Genomic DNA, 17,902 nt, shown 5'->3' with positions numbered 1-17,902 from the left:
AGTAAGTCAATTTGAGTACAGAAGCTATATCTGGAAGGGTTTCTGCCCTTTCCAGTAGTGACTAAGTACAAGGAGTCCATGGTGATGTCTCTGAAGTTAAAGCAACTTAGGCCCTATGAACTCCTGAAACTAATCCCTCACTAAGGATGTCACAATAAGTATAAACTACTGGGTGTGGAAATAAAACTAAACCCAACAGATACGATGAAAATACAGAAAAAAGAATATAAACATAACAAGTGGGGAAGGAAGCAAAGCCTACAAATCTCAGAAATTACTTTTGAAGAGTACCCAAACACAACAGCAGAGGGAGCTCTATAAGAAAAGCCATTCTAAACAAACAAACAAAAAAAGGTAAGCATCAGAAAATGATGTAGGTCAGCCCATAATTATATAAGAAAAAAGACAGTAAGATATAGACTACTGTCCTGATAATAAAAGTGTACCAGAAACATACACATTTCACAAAATAGGCAAAAACTGTAACCTAATATTTCGAAATGAGCTAAAAGATATTACTAAAATGACTCAAGACATGAAAGAACATAAATCAGATTTCAAAAAAACTCAGAAATAAGGTAACAGAACTTATTATGCATCGGAAATTGGGAAAAAATGGGTTCAATAATGAAGAGTAAGTCTAAATGAAACCAAGAGAAAATAAATACAACAGATAATGATTTAAGAGAACTAGGAGGTAAAAAGTAGGAACACTTCTGAAATCAAAAGAAATGAAGAGATAAAAAGAATGAGAAAGCAACAACAATTTAAGCAACAAAGATCCAACATTCAGGTAATAGAAGGCTTTAAAGAGCACCACGAGAAGAAAACAAATAGTAGAAACTGTAGTTCAGGAAATCCTCCTTGAAAAATTGAAACTACCGCCTGAAAGAACACAATATGCACCTCAGAATGTTTGATTTTTCAAAGGCAGCACTTTATGCCAGAAGAAAATGAAGTAATACATTAAGATATCCAAGTAAATGTGAATAAGGTGTTCTATATCCAGTAAAATTGATTTTTATTATATAAAAGGCATTCTTATAAAAATGCCAGAAATCAGAGCATTTCAAAAGAATCCAGAGACAACTTCACACCACCAAAATGAAGATTCACCATAAAAACTGATACAATCAATATTATTACTTACTGATAAAGGTTAAATAAAAAATACACGGACAAAACTATAAAATTTAATAGCTAATGCATGCAAAGTTATTAATTGTACAATATTTAAAAATTGGAGGATGGAATTTTATGAGCACAAGTGAAAAAACTTTGAATTGTTTCCAGTAACCACTTTGGCCACTGTGATAATACAAGTATAGATGCTTTGAAATTGCTGTGTGTATAGGGAAAAAGTAAATAGTTATGTGATATTCTATCATATGGTTTACATCCTTGAAAACTACAATTCCTTTTTAAAAAAATATGTTATTGAATTTTTTTTTTTTACAGAGAGGAAGGGAGAGGGATAGAAAGTTAGAAACATCAATGGGAGAAAAATATCGATCAGCTGCTTCCTGTATACCACCCCCCGCTGGGGATATGCCCGCAAACAAGGTGCATGCCCTTGACCAGAACTGAACCTGGAGCCCTTCAGTCATCAGGCTGACACTCTATCCACTGAGCCAAACCAGTCAGGGCAAGAACTACAATTTTTTTTTTTTTAATACTATAATTTTTAAAAAATATATATTTTATTGATTTTTTACAGAGAGAAAGAGAGGAATAGAGAGTTAGAAACATCGATGAGAAAGAATCATCGATCAGCTGCCTCTTGCACACCCCCTACCGGTACATGCCCGCAACCAAGGTGCATGCCCTTGATTGGAATCAAACCTGGGACCTTTCAGTCCACAGGCCGACGCTCTATCCACTGAGCCAAACCGGTTTTGGCATACAATTCTTGATATAGAAGTAAAATGATGCGATAGAAATAAAAACCTTGTAGTTCTGATTTGAATTGGAAGTATCAATATAAATTCATGAGATATTTTTAACTTTTAAAACATATATTTTGAAATACAGATTCTGCCACAGGGAGGAACAGAATACCTCTTATCAGACCAATGTTCCCTTGAATAACCATAAATTCTGGAAAAATATATAAAACACAACTACCTGAAAGCATGTGAGCAACCAAAAGTAGACAGAATCTGGGTAGGAGACATTTGGAAGAAGGGAATAGAAGGTGGGTTTCCTGCACTTACAGTTTTTGCTTCAAGGCCCCTAGTGTGAGCTGCAGAGCAGCTGAAATTTGGATCATCACAGGAAATCCTACTGGCTTCAAAAACCAGGGTTAAACTACTACAGCAGCTAGAAAAAGTAGCAGATTCTGCATATTATTTCTATCCATGTCTCTAGCTGGTCACTTATCTATGTAAGAGTGGAACAGACTCTAAGCAGTCCAGATAAGGCTAAAACAACTGAACATAGATGTTAGCTGCCATCCCCTATAGGGAGACATAGCTTAGATTTCAGTCGAGCCAAGTTAATTCTTTCCTAATACAAATAATATCACCCCAAAAAAATTAATACTCAACAGAACACTAAACCAAATCCCAAAGTCACTCTAATGTATCATTCACAGTGTGCATGATATAAACAAAATTTCTAAACTTACGAAGAAACAAGAAAATGTGACCCATACTTAAATATATTCTCTAAAATTTAAAAAAAAATCACTGGATAGGCTTGACATCAGAATGGAGAAGAAAGTACTGAAAACCAAAGGAAGAGAGAAAAATTATTGAAAAGCAGTTGCTGGAAACTATACATGTATTTGGGATCACAGAAGTAAAGAAAAAGGCACAGAAAAAGTATTTGAAGAATAGCCAGAAAAATCCCAAAATTTGGTGGAAGGTATAAATTTAAAGATTCAAAAAGGTCACAGATAACTCTAAGCAGAATTAATACAAAGAAAATCATACTTATTAATCTTCTCAAAGAACCAACTTTGTTGCATTAATTTTTCTATTATATTTTTGTTTTCTACTATAGGATCCTCCCCCCAAAAAAGGTATACACACTTTGAATAATTAATTCCAATGGGTTAAACTTGAAAAGAAAGAAACATCAATTGAGCTATCAAAAAAAAGGGGGTAGCCCTGGCTGGTATGTTGCAGTGGTGCAGGCGTCTTCAAACTGCGGCCCGCAGAGGAGTCTGATCCGGCCCGCCAGGTTTTTTGGGCAGTGAGCGCAGCCGAGGTGTTACAGTAGGAATTAGTAGTTCATATAGTCCGGCCCTCCAGCTCTCTGAGGGACCGTGATCTGGCCCCCACTTTAAAAAGTTTGAGGACCCCTGGTAGAGGGTCAGCCAAGCACTGAAGGGTCAAGGGCATATACCTGGTTGCAGTTTCTATCTCAACCCCATTAGGGTGTGTGTAGGAGGCAACTGATCAATGTGTCTCTCTCACATTAATGTTTCTCTCTCTCTCACCCCATGCCCCTTCCAATCTCTCTGAAAACCTATGGAAAAAATATCCTGGGTGAGGATTAACAAACCATTTTTTTGAAAAGTGTGCATATAATCTTTGGGGGGACACTATTTTGTTTAATTCTGCTCTAATTTTAATAATTCCTTCCTTCTACTGACTGGGGCCTCATTTGTTCTTCTAGTTCTTTTAGGTGAATCATTAGGTTGTCTATTTGAGATTTTTCTTGTTTCTTGAGATAGGCCTGTAATGATATAAATTTCCATTTTGTTACCACTTTTGCTGCATCCCAAAAGTTTTTTTTTATTTTTATTTTATTAAAAATTTATTTTATTGATTTTTTACAGAGAGGAAGGGAGAGAGATAGAGAGCTAGAAACGTCGATGAGAGAGAAACATCGACCAGCTGCCTCTTGCACACCCCCTACCGGGGATGTGCCCGCAACCAAGGTATATGCCCTTGACCGGAATCAAACCTGGGACCTTTCAGTACCACTGAGCCAAACCGGTTTCAGCTGCATCCCAAAAGTTTTAATATGATACTGTCATTCTCATTTTTCTCTTTGTATCTTTTGACATTTTTAAAACTTCTTTGACCCCATCAAATAATGAGCCTGTTTTTCCTGCTTTATTTTTTGCAGATAACTTCCAATTTCAAAAAATTGAGTTTGGAGAATATATAGTATACATATCACTTTTCTTAAATTTGTTGAGGCTAGTTCTGTGTCCCAACGTATGGTCTATCCTTAGAAGGGAACATGTGCAATAGAGAATAATATATAATCTGATCTCTGGGATGAATGGCTCTGTAAATGCTGATTATATCCTTTTGGTCTAAAATGTGACCTTTAAGGCCTTACTGATTTTCGGTCTGAATGATCTAGCTATATTTGTCAATGGGGTATTTAGGTCCTCCACTATAATTGTGTCTCTCTCAGTTTCTCCCTTTAGTTCTGTGTAGTTGCTTTATATATTTTAATGCTGATAAGTGTTACATCTTCTTAATGTATTATTATTATATTATTATAAAGTATCGAATTCTACTTCTTAACTTTAAAAAAAATTTTATTCAATGATGAGAGAGATCATATACCCTGATTGGGAATTGAACTGTGACCTCCTCCTGTAGTAAGATTTCTGGTCAACACTCAACCACTGAGCTATACCTGTCAGACTGGGTTTTGTTTTTCATCCAATCACTACTCTACTTTTTATTGGTGAGTTCAGCCCATTTACATGTAGGGTGATTATTGCTGTATGAGGATTTCCTATAGCCATTTTTCTATTTGTTTCTCATAGCTCTGTGTTTTCATTGTTCCTTTTCCCTTGTGTTTCCAACTGTTATTTTAGTTTGGTGGTATTCTATGATTTTTTTTCCTTTGTTTCCCCCTTTTTTGTCGTGTATCTCAATTCTAGATTTTTTTTGTGTGTGTGGTTACCTCTAGGGTTTATGTAAAAGAAAGTTCCATACCCAGGTAATATTACAGGCAAACTACTGAAAACCAAAGATACAGAAAAAAATCTTAGTACAATGAGATATCATCGCCTTATACCTTTCAGAGTGGCTGTTATATATACACTGAGTGGCCAGATTATTATGATCTCTGAATGCATAATAATCTGGCCACTCAGGGTGTGTGTGTGTGTGTGTGTGTGTGTGTGTGTGTGTGTGTATATACATATATACACACACACACACACACACACACACACACACACACATATATATATATATATATATATATATATATATGGATATATATAAAAGGCCCAGTGCATGAATTCTGCATGGGTGGTGTCTGGCCAGACTGGCCAGCCTGGCCAGGGGGAGGGACATGGGTGGTTGGCTGGCCTGCCTGCTGGTCGACCTCCTGGTTGAGGGGACAATTTGCATATTAGCCTTTTATTATATAAGATATACACTGAGTGGCCAGATTATTATGTAACCAGAGATGATAATAATCTGGCCACTCAGTACACACACACACACACACACACACCCCAAAAAACCCAACACAAACAAAAAAAAAAAACACCCAACACAAAAAAACAAGGAATAACAAATACTGACAAGGATTAGAGAAAAGGAAACCTTTGTGCACTGTTAGTGGGATTATAAATTAGGGCAGCTATTAGGAAAAGCAGTAAGGAGGTTCCTAAAAATATTAAAACTAGGACTACCACATGACCCAGCAATTCCACTTCTGGGTATTTATCCGAAGAAGACAAAAACACTAACTTGAAAAGATATGTGCATCCCTGTATTCATTATTTACAATAACCAAGACATGAAAGCAATCTATACCCATGAATGGGTAGAGAAAATATGATGTGATACACATACACACACACACACACCATGGAATGTTATTCAGACATTGAAAAGAAAAAAATCTTGTTCTCTGTGACATGAATGTACCTTGAGAGCATTATGCTTAGTGAAATACATCAGACAGAGAAAGACAAAAAGACTGCATGAGTTCACTTACATGTAGAATCCAAAACCAAAACTGAACTTATAGATACAGAGAATAAATTGGTGATTGCCAGAGTTAGGAGGTGGGGGATGGAAAAGGGGTCAAAGGATATAAACTTCCAGTTATGGGGATATAATGTACAGGCATGGTGACTATCCTACCAAATAAAAGAGTAATATGCAAGTTGATCATCACTCCAAGGCACAAGATGGCCGCCCCAAAGAAACAATAAATGTGGACACATTTCATGTACTTGAATGGGACAAGCTAAACTTATAAAAATTCAATACTCCCCAAATTAATCTGTAAATTCAATGCATCCATGATAAAAATTCCAATTTAAATAGTTTAAGAAAAAAGATACAAAGAAGCTATCATAGAAAAAGAATCTCCTAATGCTAACAAGCAAAGGAAGAGATGCTCAATTTTATGAAGAAATGAAGATCCATAAACTAAATCAACTTTACAAAAGATTGTGTGTGTGTGTGTTTGTGTGTGTGTGTGTGTAATGTGATATTAGTACTAGAAAACAGACCACTGGAACATTAGAGAAATTTCAGAGACAGGTTGGTATATATACATAGCAACTTAATATATAATAAAGTTGACATCACAAATCAGCGGAAAAATACAAATGATTTAAGAAGCATCCTATATAATAAAAGCCTAATATGCAAATTGTTTGACCAGGAGTTCAACTGCTTGCTATGATGTGCACTGACCACCAGGGAGCGGCACGGAACATGGCAGGCGTCAGCGATGCGGTGCTGGCAGTGGGCAGCAGTGAAGGTGCTGCCGGCCCGGATGGGTCCCGGCAAGAACAGGACTGTGGCAGGATGGTAGACCAGGTGAGTGGGCAGCGCCAGACCAAGGTGGGTGTGAGCAGGGGCCTGATCACTCCGCCAATTGCCCCGCAGACGGCGACCAGTGGCAGCAGCAAAGGGCAGTGCTCCCTGCCCTTCCACACCAGACACTTGCGCTTCAATTGCGGGCCAGGCCTAGGGATCGCATCCATGTATTGTACAAATGTGGTGCACTGGGCCTCTAGTTACTGATAAAACTGGTTCACTACATGGAAAAAAATAAAACTGGATCCCTATCAATATTATATAAAAGGTGAGGCCTAAATGGACTAAAGAGCAAATATTTCAGTAAAACTATAAAAGTATTAGAAGAAACAGTAGAATATCTTTGGGGAGCAGGGTTGGGGAAGAAGTATTTAACTTTTAGAATATCATCAGGATCCACTGGACCCAACTTTAGTTTTTGAGCTTCTTCATCAAACAGTTCTAACTATTTGTAAAGATTGCTATTTTAAAACTTTCATTCTTTTTTAGAGATCATCCAAAGAATAAAAATAAAATTTATTTTGAATAGAATAAAATGCTCAAATTAACTGGTGATATAAGGAAAACAATGAGACATTATTTCGTATCTATAATTCTACCAAGAACTATGAACCTGAATGATGCTGGTGAATATGAGATGTGGGTTTATCAAAACACTCATGCACTCCACACTGCTGAAAGTGCAGACTGCTTTTGTACAATGTTCTGAATAGCAGTCTTGTACTATTTATCCACCTAAGTCTACACATAGCTTATGTCCTAGCAGTTCTGCTCTTGGGAATATATCCTAAATAATTACTCACAAAGCTCCAAAAGAGAACATGTACAAGAAATTCACTGCAGTGTGAGGCAGTGGGGAGTTGAAGACAACAACCTGATGTCTATCAGTGAAAAGCAAACAGATACACTATTGAGTTTTTTGCAGTAGTCAGAAGCAGTGGACTAATGTACAGATAGGAATATGTATAATAGGGACAAGAGAGAAACAGAGGGCAAGAAAGATAAAAATTATGTAATGGGAGAAAGACACTCCTTTTTACCCGTAAGCCTACTATGCTATATCTTATAGAATAATCCTATCTAATAAAAGAGTAATATGCAAATTGACCATACCTTCACTACACCCACAAGCCATGCCCACCAGCCAATCAGGAGCGGTATGCAAATTAACCCCAATCAGGATGGCTGCGGCCACAGAGAGCAGGAGGGAAGCTTGGATTTCCCAGGCAATGGAGGAAGCCAAGCTTTCCATACACCCTGGCAGGCCAAGGCTCCGCTTAAGGTTACAAAGTTTCAATGATAGAATCCCAACAGAAATGGCGGCAGCGGCGGAGCTGGAGAGGAGGCGAGGAGGCGATGGAGGAAAGGATGGAGGAAATGGCTTTCCGCAGCCCTGGCCTGCCTTGGCCTCTGATTAAGGCTACAAAGTTTCAATGATAGAAGCTAAATAAATTCCAAGAGAAATAGCTGTGGCCACAGAGTGAGCAGGAGGCTTGGCTCCGATCCAGGCTACAAAGTTTCAATTGTAGAAGATAAATTTCAGATACTAGAGCTTGCAAACCACCACAGTCCCCTTGCCCAGGCTGCACCATGCCCCAAGGGAACCCCCACCCTTAATCGGGACACCCTTCAGGGCAAACCAGCTGGCCCCCACCCATGCACCAGGGTGACCAGGCATGCAGGGGGCGGGCAGTTGGGGGCAAACAGACTGGGAGGGGAGCAGTTAGGCATCAATCAGATTGGCAGGGGAGTGGTTAGTGGTAATCAGGCTGGCAGGCAGAAGCAGTTAGGGGGTACCAGACAGGCAAGCATGTGAGCGGTTGGGAGCCAGCCATCCTAGATTGTGAGAGGGATGTCCGACTGGGCCTAAACAGACAGTTGGACATCCCTTGAGGGGTCCCAAATTGGAGAGGGTGCAGACTGAGCTGAGTGACAACTCCTGCCCCTCGTGCACAAATTTTGTGCACTGGGCCTCTAATCCTATATAATAAAAAGGTAATATGCACATTGACCATCACTCCAACACACCAAATGGCCGCCCCATATGGTCAAAGTTGGTAGCCCCCATGGGGACACAAGATGGCCTCCAAAAGATGACCAGCAGGGGAGGGAAGTTGTGGGTGATCAGGCCATCAGGGGAGGGCAGTTGGGGGCAACCAGGCCTGCACAGGAGGGCAGTTAGGAGTGACCAAGTTGGCATGGCAGGGCAGTAATCGGGCTGGCAGAGGAGCAGTTAGGCATCGATCAGGTAGGCAGGGGAGTGGCTAGGGGGTGATCAGGCTGGCAGGGGAGTGGTTAGGGACAATCAGGCAGGCAGGCAGCCAAGCAGTTGGGAGCCAGCAATCCACTGGGATGGGGCCTAAATGGACAGTTGGACATCCTTCTAGGGATCCCAGATTGGAGAGGGTGCTGGCTGTGCTGAGAGACATCCCTTCCCCTGTGCACAAATTTCATGCACTGGACCAACCTCTAGTTATACCATAATGCCCCTGGAATACGTTATGCTATATTATAAATCTGTTCATAAACACTGAATTTTTTTCTATACATTACAAAAATTATAGTAAGGAACTAGAGGCCCATATTCATGCATGGGTAGGGTCCTTAGGCCTGGCCAGCAATCAGGACCAATCAAGGTCTTCCTTCCCTCTGCTGCTGGCTGCCAGTGGGACCTTCCTTCATTCCATGTTGCCCCCTGATAGTCAGTGCTCGTCATAATGAGAGGTTGACTTCCTGGTCTATCAAACTCCGAAGGGGATAATTTGCATATTAGCCTTTTATTATATAGGATATTTTTCTGTTAAGCATAAAATATATTTTAGACCACTTAATACAAGGAAAGATTGTCAAATGCAGATTATAATTTCACTCACTTTAGCTCCAACACTGCAACTCCCAGTGCTCCCAGTGCTCCCAGTTGCTACTCCTGTAAATCTAGCTTCCAATAATTCTTGCCTTCTTGGATCCAGACTATGGAGCTCATCCATTGCACCTAATAAGAAAATAAAATACACACACAATATATACATATATCTTTAAGTATAAACACAAAATACATATGTGTTTAGTTGATATGTCACTAAACTTAATGAATTCTACAAAGAGACGAAAGAGACCTTATAATGTCCACTGTCATTTATTAAAACAATCTACAGTGGATTTCAAACATTTCTAATTGCAATCCACATTACGAAATATATTTTCCACCTAACCCAGTATACAGATACATACACACATATAAAAAATTCCACAAATACTTCTTACTACAGTGTGCATCAATATTTTTTAGTCTATTCCAGTCTATTAAAAGGAAAAAAAACAACTGGCTGTGAGCTATTAAATTGATTTCATGAAACTTTTGTATAGTTGATAGTTTTGAATATTTTCTATCAGGTAGATGAAAAATACACATAAACAGATCAGTACGATAACATCTGTTATTAAACAAGAGATGAAGAAGAGAAATTAACACGCTCATATAATTGCTCCTAAGTAGACCAAGGCATCACAAATTTTACCTAAAGTTCAATTAAACTCTTAAAAAATTATTTTATCCATACTTGCTAATTCTCTGCTGACATAAATGAGTGGTTCTCAAAGGGAGCAAGAAGGGTATTATTACCCGAATCCAGAATCACATGTGGAATATTTTCAAATGATACTATGGTCCTTCCACATACCCTGACAATCCTCTCTAAATATTAATAATTATTCCTATAAACCTTATTTAAAGTTCCCTTCATTCCTTTCTTCTTCATTTGGGCAGGTAACTAGATGGACAATGACCATGCTCCCACATTTATTTGCTTCCCTATATCTGAATATCTTCCCGGTACACTTCTTTTTCCATCTCAAATAGGTAACTGACTTAAAAAGGTTCAAGCCTTCAATTTTTGCTTTTTATTCCATTCCTTCTTTATATCCAAGCATGTGTCTGAATCCCAACTCGTGCATCTTTTCCCTCTTTGCCTCTTTAGGCCTTCATTTATATGTCTTAAAAAACACACACACAAAAACCACGAAACACTTGCTTGCCCTGCCAATGTGGCTCAGTGGTTGAGCGCTGACCTATGAACAGGAGGTCACCATTCAATTCCGGGCAGGGCACATGCTTGGGTTGTGGGCTCAATCTCCAGTAGGGGGTGTGCAAGAGGCAGCTGATAGATGATTCTCATCACTGATAATTCTTTCTTTCCCTCCTCCCTTCCCTTATTTAATATATATATTAAATAAAAACACACAAAAAAAACTACTTTCTTTTGAATTCCATGCTATAGAATTAATAAGAATTAATATAATTCTTTTCGTAAGTTGGTGATTTATAACCATAACCACTTTAGGTCTCTGGAATCTGATTTCTAATATAAGTATACTTCTGACAAAGTACTTTCACATAGTGGCAATGCTTCCATTTTTTTCTTATCCTGCTGTTATATCAGAAATTGTGTACTATTCCTTTTTGGGGGGGGGGGGCGGGAGCAGGGGAAGGGAGGATGATAAAACAAACAAAACAAAAAAACACCTCTCAATCCTTGGTTTTTAAAATACACAGTTCTAGTTTTCAGAATTCAACCAAATCTTTTCTGCTTCTCTGCTTGGTCTCTGTTAGCTATGAACATTCTCAAGGGCCAATTCAGGGCAGTCTGCTCTCTTCATATCCCCTCGTATTTTAAACTGATGATTCTCAAATAAAACACCTATTATATGACAAGTTAGTCAAGTCTTAAAGTTGGCACTGGAAATAAAGCAGTAGTAAGACAGACTAACCTCAACTCATAGAGCTTACAACTCAGAGATTTTGATATCAATTCTACCCTGCCACAGGATTATTTTGAAAACATTAAATTACATTTAAAAAATAATTACAGTAATATAGTCACTATAAATATTCTTGCACAATTACTTTTGTAAACAAATGTTTCATTTTAATACCAATGAGTAGGATGTTGTATATGAACTATATAAGAAACTGCTAAAAGTCTCCAAAGTGGTTATACTATTTTACACTCCTATGTGATCACCAATATTTGATGTTGACTTTTAAAAATCTTTATTTTAGCAGTGTGAAGTGCTACTCAGCTTTGACTTTGATTTGCATTTCCCTGATTACTAATGACATTAGTACCTTTTCGTGATCTTATTGGCAATTTGTATATATCTTCATTGTTGATATTAAGAATATTGTCAAGTCCTCTGCCCAATTTTTTATTATTTTGTTATTTACATGTGGGAATTACTTATGTATTCTAGTTATAAGTCACTGTCAGATTATTAATAGTTAAGTAGATAAACAATTTCTCTAAGTCTCTAATATTTTTCCATTTTCTTTATGCTGTTTTGACAAGAAGTGTATTATTTTGGTGAAATAAAGATTATCTAATTTTTTATTTTGATTATTATTTTTCTATTCTAAGAAAATTTTGCATGACCCAAAGTAAAAAAATAGCATCTTTATTATAAGTTTTGTTTTTCTGTTGAGGTCCACAATTCATCCTAAATTAACATTTGTATATGGTATGAGGTTAAGGATTTTTCCCCATGTATTTTTCCTATTTTATTACCATCATTCATTAAAAAACAAATAAAAACAAAACAAAATTCTACTATACAATAGTCTTTGGTGATTCTGTCAAGTCAAAAATAATAACAAATATATATATATATATATATATATATATATATATATATATATATATAAACAAATAAATATATATATACACACACACACACACACATATATATATCTATCTATATATATATATCTATATATATATATATATATGTTGCTAGTATGAAGACAGACATATAAACCAATGGAATAAAATAGAGAGCCCAGAAATAAACCCTCAAATATATGATCAAATGACTTTCAACAAGTGTGTAAAGACCATTCAATGGGAAAAGAATAGTCAACAAATTTTATTGGGAAAACTGGATATCCACTTACAAAAATATTAAGTTGGACCCTTATCTTAACACCATATATAAAAATTAACTCAAGCTCTGCCTGGTTTGGCTCAGTGGATAGAGCACTGACCAGAGGACTGAAGGGTTCCAGGTTCGGTTCCGATCAAGGGCACATATCGGGTCTAGTAATAATTAATGTCGTTTTTAAACATTCGTTTAAAATCTTGCTTGGCGTTAACTTGTATTGACATAACCTTCAAACACGTGGTATCTACAGAACGTGTGAAGTGCAATTAACAAGTTTTGCTTGAAAAAGTTTGTGTTTGGTTTGGTTTTTGTTGCAAAACTAGGGCTAAGAAGATGGCAGATGAAGAGCATATTCGGCACTGCATGCTTTACGAGTTCCAATTAGGAAGAAAAGCAAGTGAGGCTGCAAAAAACATCTGTAGTGCTCTTGGTCAAGATGCAGTTAGCGCCAGAAAATGCCAGCGTTGGTTTGAGAAATTTCACGAGGGAAATTTTTCGTTACATGACAAGAGTGGTCGAGGCCGTGTGTCCAATTTTGATCAAGAAGCTCTTCAAGCTCTTTTGGTGCAAAATCCTCAAATTACCCAACAAGAGCTTGAGACAACTTTAAATTGTTCACAGAAAACAATTTCCAATCAATTGCGTGCACTTGGCAAAGTCCAAAAGTTTGGAAAATGGGTTCCTCATGAGTTGACCGACAACAACCGTAATCAAAGAGTCACAATTTGCAGTTCGCTCCTCTCCCATCAAAACCGTTTGCCGTTTTTAGAGCAAATTGTTACCGGAGATGAACAATGGGTGCTGTATGTTAATTTGAAAAGGCGGCCTCAATGGTTGGACAAAAATGAGGCTCCGCAGCCCACGCCAAAACCTGACTTGCATGAGAAAAAAGTGATGTTGTGTGTTTGGTGGAATTTTAAAGGAATTCTTCATTATGAACTTTTACCATCTAACCAAACCATTACAAGTGCAGTGTATAGTGCCCAATTGGAAAGGTTAGCCCAAGCTTTAAGAGAAAAAGAACCCACGCTGATTAATCGGAAGGGCGTAATTCTTCACCACGATAACGCACGACCGCATACTGCAAGAATCACTGCTGAAAAACTGCGCCAGTTGGAATGGGAAGTTCTCCCTCAACCTGCATATTCTCCTGATATTGCCCCTTCCGATTACCATTTGTTTCGTTCTTTGCAAAACTTTCTTCTTGGAAAAAAATTTAATAATGAAGAATGCCTCCAAAGTGCATTGACCGAATTTTTTGCATCAAAATCACAAGAATTTTACAACAGAGGGATTAAAATGCTTCCTGAGCATTGGGCACAAGTAGTAGAAAACAATGGCAACTATATTGTTGATTAAATTTTGTTGTATTGTTTAAATAAATTCTATTTTTAAAAAAAGTATTAGAAAACAACATTAATTATTACTAAACCTAATACCTTGGTTGCAGGCTGGTTTCCCAGCCTTGGCTGGGTGTGTGTTGGAGGCAACCAATCAATGTGTCTCTTTCACACGTTTCTCTCTGTGTGTCTCTCCCTCTCCTCTCTACTCTGTCTAAAAATTAATGGAAATTTAAATAATTTCCATTCAGGTGAGGATTAACCATGCAAATTGACCATATAGATGTAATATGCAAATTGATCATCACTCCAGCAGGCAATAAAAGAAAAAATAGGTAAGTTGGACTTCATAAAAATTAGAAACTTCTGTGCATCCAACACCACCAAGAAAGCAAAAAAGCAACCCAAAATATGGGTGAAAATATCTGCAAACCAATTATAAAGGAATGATATCCAGAATGTATAAAAAAATCCTACAACTCAAGAAAAATAAAACCTAGTTTTAAAATGGGCAAAGGACCAACACACACAGACATTTTTCCAAAAAAGATATGCAACTGACCAATGAACACATAAAAGGAGGCTCAATATCATTAATCATTAGGGCAATGCATATCAATACTACAATAAGATACCACTTAACAACCATTAGGATGGGTGTTAGCTAGGATGTGGGGAAATTTGCACCCGTGTAAACTGCTGGAATGTAAACTGGTGCAGTCACATGAAAAATTGTATGGCAGCTCCTCAAAAAATAAAACCTAGAATTACCATATGACTTTTTATACTCAAAGTCCACTTATGAGTATAAATCTAGAAGTGAAAGCAAGGACTAGAATAGGTATTTGTACATCTCATGTTGATAACAGCATTATTCACAATAGCCAAAAAGGTGAAAGCAACTTAATTGTCCACAATGGATAAATATAGATAAAATGTGGTATATACACAAAATGGAATATTATCCAGTGTTTAAAAATGAAGGAAATTTTGAAACAGGTTGCAACACAGATAACTTTGAAGTTAGTAGTCTAAGTGAAATAAGCCAGACAAATAAGTACTGTCTGACTCCACTTATATGAATATAAGGTTCCTAGAGTACTCCAATTCACAGAGACTAAAAGTACAATGATGGCTAACAGAGACTGAGGGGCATGGTGGAATGGAAAGTTAGTGTTTAATGGATAGTTTCAGTTGGGAAAGACAGAAGTTTTGGAGATAGATGTTGGTAATGGTAGTACAACCGGACCATACATCTAAAATTAGTTAACATGGTAGATTTTGTATTATGTATATTTTACCACATTCTTAAAAATAATTTTTGAGAGAAAAAAAATTGGACTTCATAAAAATTTTAACTCTGCTAGTTCAAAAGACGTGGTTATAAAAATTAAAACAGAAACAAGAGACTGGGAAAGCAATGTTTGCAAAATATATATGTGCTACATTGCTATATACTATGTCCACTCCTTGGCTTGGTAATTGATTGATGGTCCACTGAAATTTAGTAGAGAAGATGAGGACATCTCATCAATCCTTATTTTGACCTGGATCAGCTCATAATGTAGTATTTTATTTCCCATCGTTTTTATCTTAGATGTATAGCTTCCTCTAGGACTTCCGTCTCCCCCATGAGGTCCCAGGCAAAAAAGAAGAAGAAAAAAACAAAGCACAGTGTTTCTAACTGAAAACTCTTACTAGGGTTTCCAATCTCACTTTAGTCCTTAAAACCTTCTAACAGTTTTTAATGAAATTTTAAAGAGGCAATATATGCAAGATTCCCTAGTATAACCCCTAGCATATAATAGATGCTTAACAAGTATTAGTGTTCCTGTCTCAAAAACTTTAACTTTGAATATACTAAAGTCTGCTTCTCTAAATGTAGTCCCATCTTGTTATCACTCAGATGCTTATAAGGAATACAAAATTGTGGGTCCCACCTCAGGCCTATCAAATGAGAATCTGCATTTTAACCACATCCTCATGTAATTACTATGTGCATTCATGTTAGAGAAGCACAAACTTTTTTGTAAAGGACCAGATCATACCGTATTTTCCGGCGTATGAGACGACTTTTGAACCGAAAAAAAGTCAACTGAAAATCGGGGTTGTCTTATACTCCAAGTATATCCCGAAAAATGTCTCGATATGCCGCTAAACGAATTTTCCAACTCGATCCCGCACCAATCACTGCAAGGCTGCTCAGACCGCCTCTCTAACTCAGCCAATCCACGCAGGCTTTTTATGCATGCAAATTATACATGTACCCGAAGCTACACTGTGTTCTAGTAAAAAGCCTGCTCAGATTGGCCAGAGTCAGAGAGGCGGTCTATTAAAAAAAAAGAACTGGTGTTGCCTCGGAAGTGGAGTTAGTCTTATACAGCGAATATAGGCCTAAACCTATGTTTTAACTGTAAAATTAGGGGTCGTCTTATACGCCGGAAAATACGGTATGATATTTTAGTCTTTTTCAGGCAATAGGCAAAATCACACAGGTGCTATTATAACAAGAGAAAAGTTTTTAATGAAAAAAAAGCAAGATATAATAATAGCCGAGTATGATCTATAATAATAAAAGCATAATATGCTTAGACCAGATGTCCTTCCGGGAAGAAGCTGGGGCTGCAGCCCCGGGATGGAGATAGCCGCTGTGGCTGTGACGGAGGGATCTAGGCAGCCGTGGCTGCGAAGGCCTACTCTTACATGAAATTCCATGCATCGGGCCTCTAGTACTTTATAATATGTAAGTCTGCTAATTAAAAGAATGAAATTTGGGGGAGGGGGATTACATTTCACTTAATAAAGCTTCCTGTCATCAAAACCTATTGTACATACTCATCTTTGTTAATGCTGATCAGATTTTATGTATTTATCTTTGAAAATGTCTTTTCTGACAGATAGGTACTGTCAAATACTGGTATCAGTCCACAAGCACATGATTTTAATTAAGCATACTCATTACTTCAAAGGCAGTTACAGAAGTCTATTAGATTCTTTTGATATCTGCCTTTCAATATATCATTACATTGCAGATTAATCACTTCCAATTGCAAGTTAGATAGAAGTTCCTCAAGTGCACAATTAAATGGGGAGTTTGAAATATGTAAACTTGTTGCATTTTTCAATGTCTGGAAAAATGATGCTGGAACTGTAGTTAGAGGCTGAAAAAATATATTCATGAAAATTCATGTGGGAATGAAGATCTCACTTTGACAGCATGAGAAATGTATAAAGCAGCTTGATGTCACTTGTGATTCAAACATCAGTTGCCACTAAAATTACTTTACTGCAGCTAAATTTTGCACGTAAGCACTATTCTGCCATATAATTTTAGGCTAAATTCATACAAAACATTTTCCAGTCTACAGATAAAAGTTCCAAAGCCAATTCATATTTGATAATAGTGGTTGGAGTCCATCTTGTTAAGAAAAATTTCAATCTCAGCCCTTAGCTCAAATGATTGCAATAATATTTTACCTGCTAAGCCAGATAGGATATTCAGCTTGTAAAAGAAATTCATGGAGTTGATACTAGTTAAGTCCATGAGAGCAAATGAAAATCACCACTGACAATACTGATTCAATACATGATAAATTCAAATATTTCCTGCAAAGTATGTGCTGATGAACAAATAATACAATGAATAACCACAGGCTTTGAACATCTTTTTACGAGCTTTGTGAACTTGTCCAAATAAACCCTTTTCTGTTTCACACATATTTTTACCATCGTTGTAGTATGTACATCTTAGGCAGATTCCATTTCAGATAGTACTTAGTGTTTTCTCAACTTGAAAATATTCTCACCTGTAGTTGTTCTACACATACTATTCACAGAGGCTGTGTTTTTTTCCCATATCAAACTTAG

General features: G+C 37.1%; 1 protein-coding gene across 7 annotated transcripts in view; it reads right to left on the bottom strand.

Moving 5' to 3' along the window:
* TLK1 (tousled like kinase 1) overlaps positions 1-17,902 on the bottom strand; it is a 121,493-nt gene that overhangs the window by 82,944 nt on the left and 20,647 nt on the right. For 4 of the 7 annotated variants that reach the window (XM_036420870.2, XM_045575678.1, XM_045575679.1 and 1 more), the window contains exon 2: positions 9,635-9,753. The exons of 2 other annotated variants lie outside the window; for them this stretch is intronic. In XM_036420870.2, coding sequence (XP_036276763.1) covers positions 9,635-9,753 — 119 coding nt within the window. Of the gene's footprint in view, positions 1-9,634; positions 9,754-17,902 lie in introns of those variants that run through there. One more of the 7 variants, XM_045575681.1, reaches the window with a different exon arrangement.

This window comes from Pipistrellus kuhlii, unplaced genomic scaffold (assembly GCF_014108245.1).
Source record: "Pipistrellus kuhlii isolate mPipKuh1 unplaced genomic scaffold, mPipKuh1.p scaffold_m20_p_7, whole genome shotgun sequence".
Lineage (NCBI taxonomy): Eukaryota > Metazoa > Chordata > Mammalia > Chiroptera > Vespertilionidae > Pipistrellus > Pipistrellus kuhlii.
Note: the sequence above shows the minus strand (reverse complement) of the source record. Positions and strands in the feature narration are given on the sequence as shown.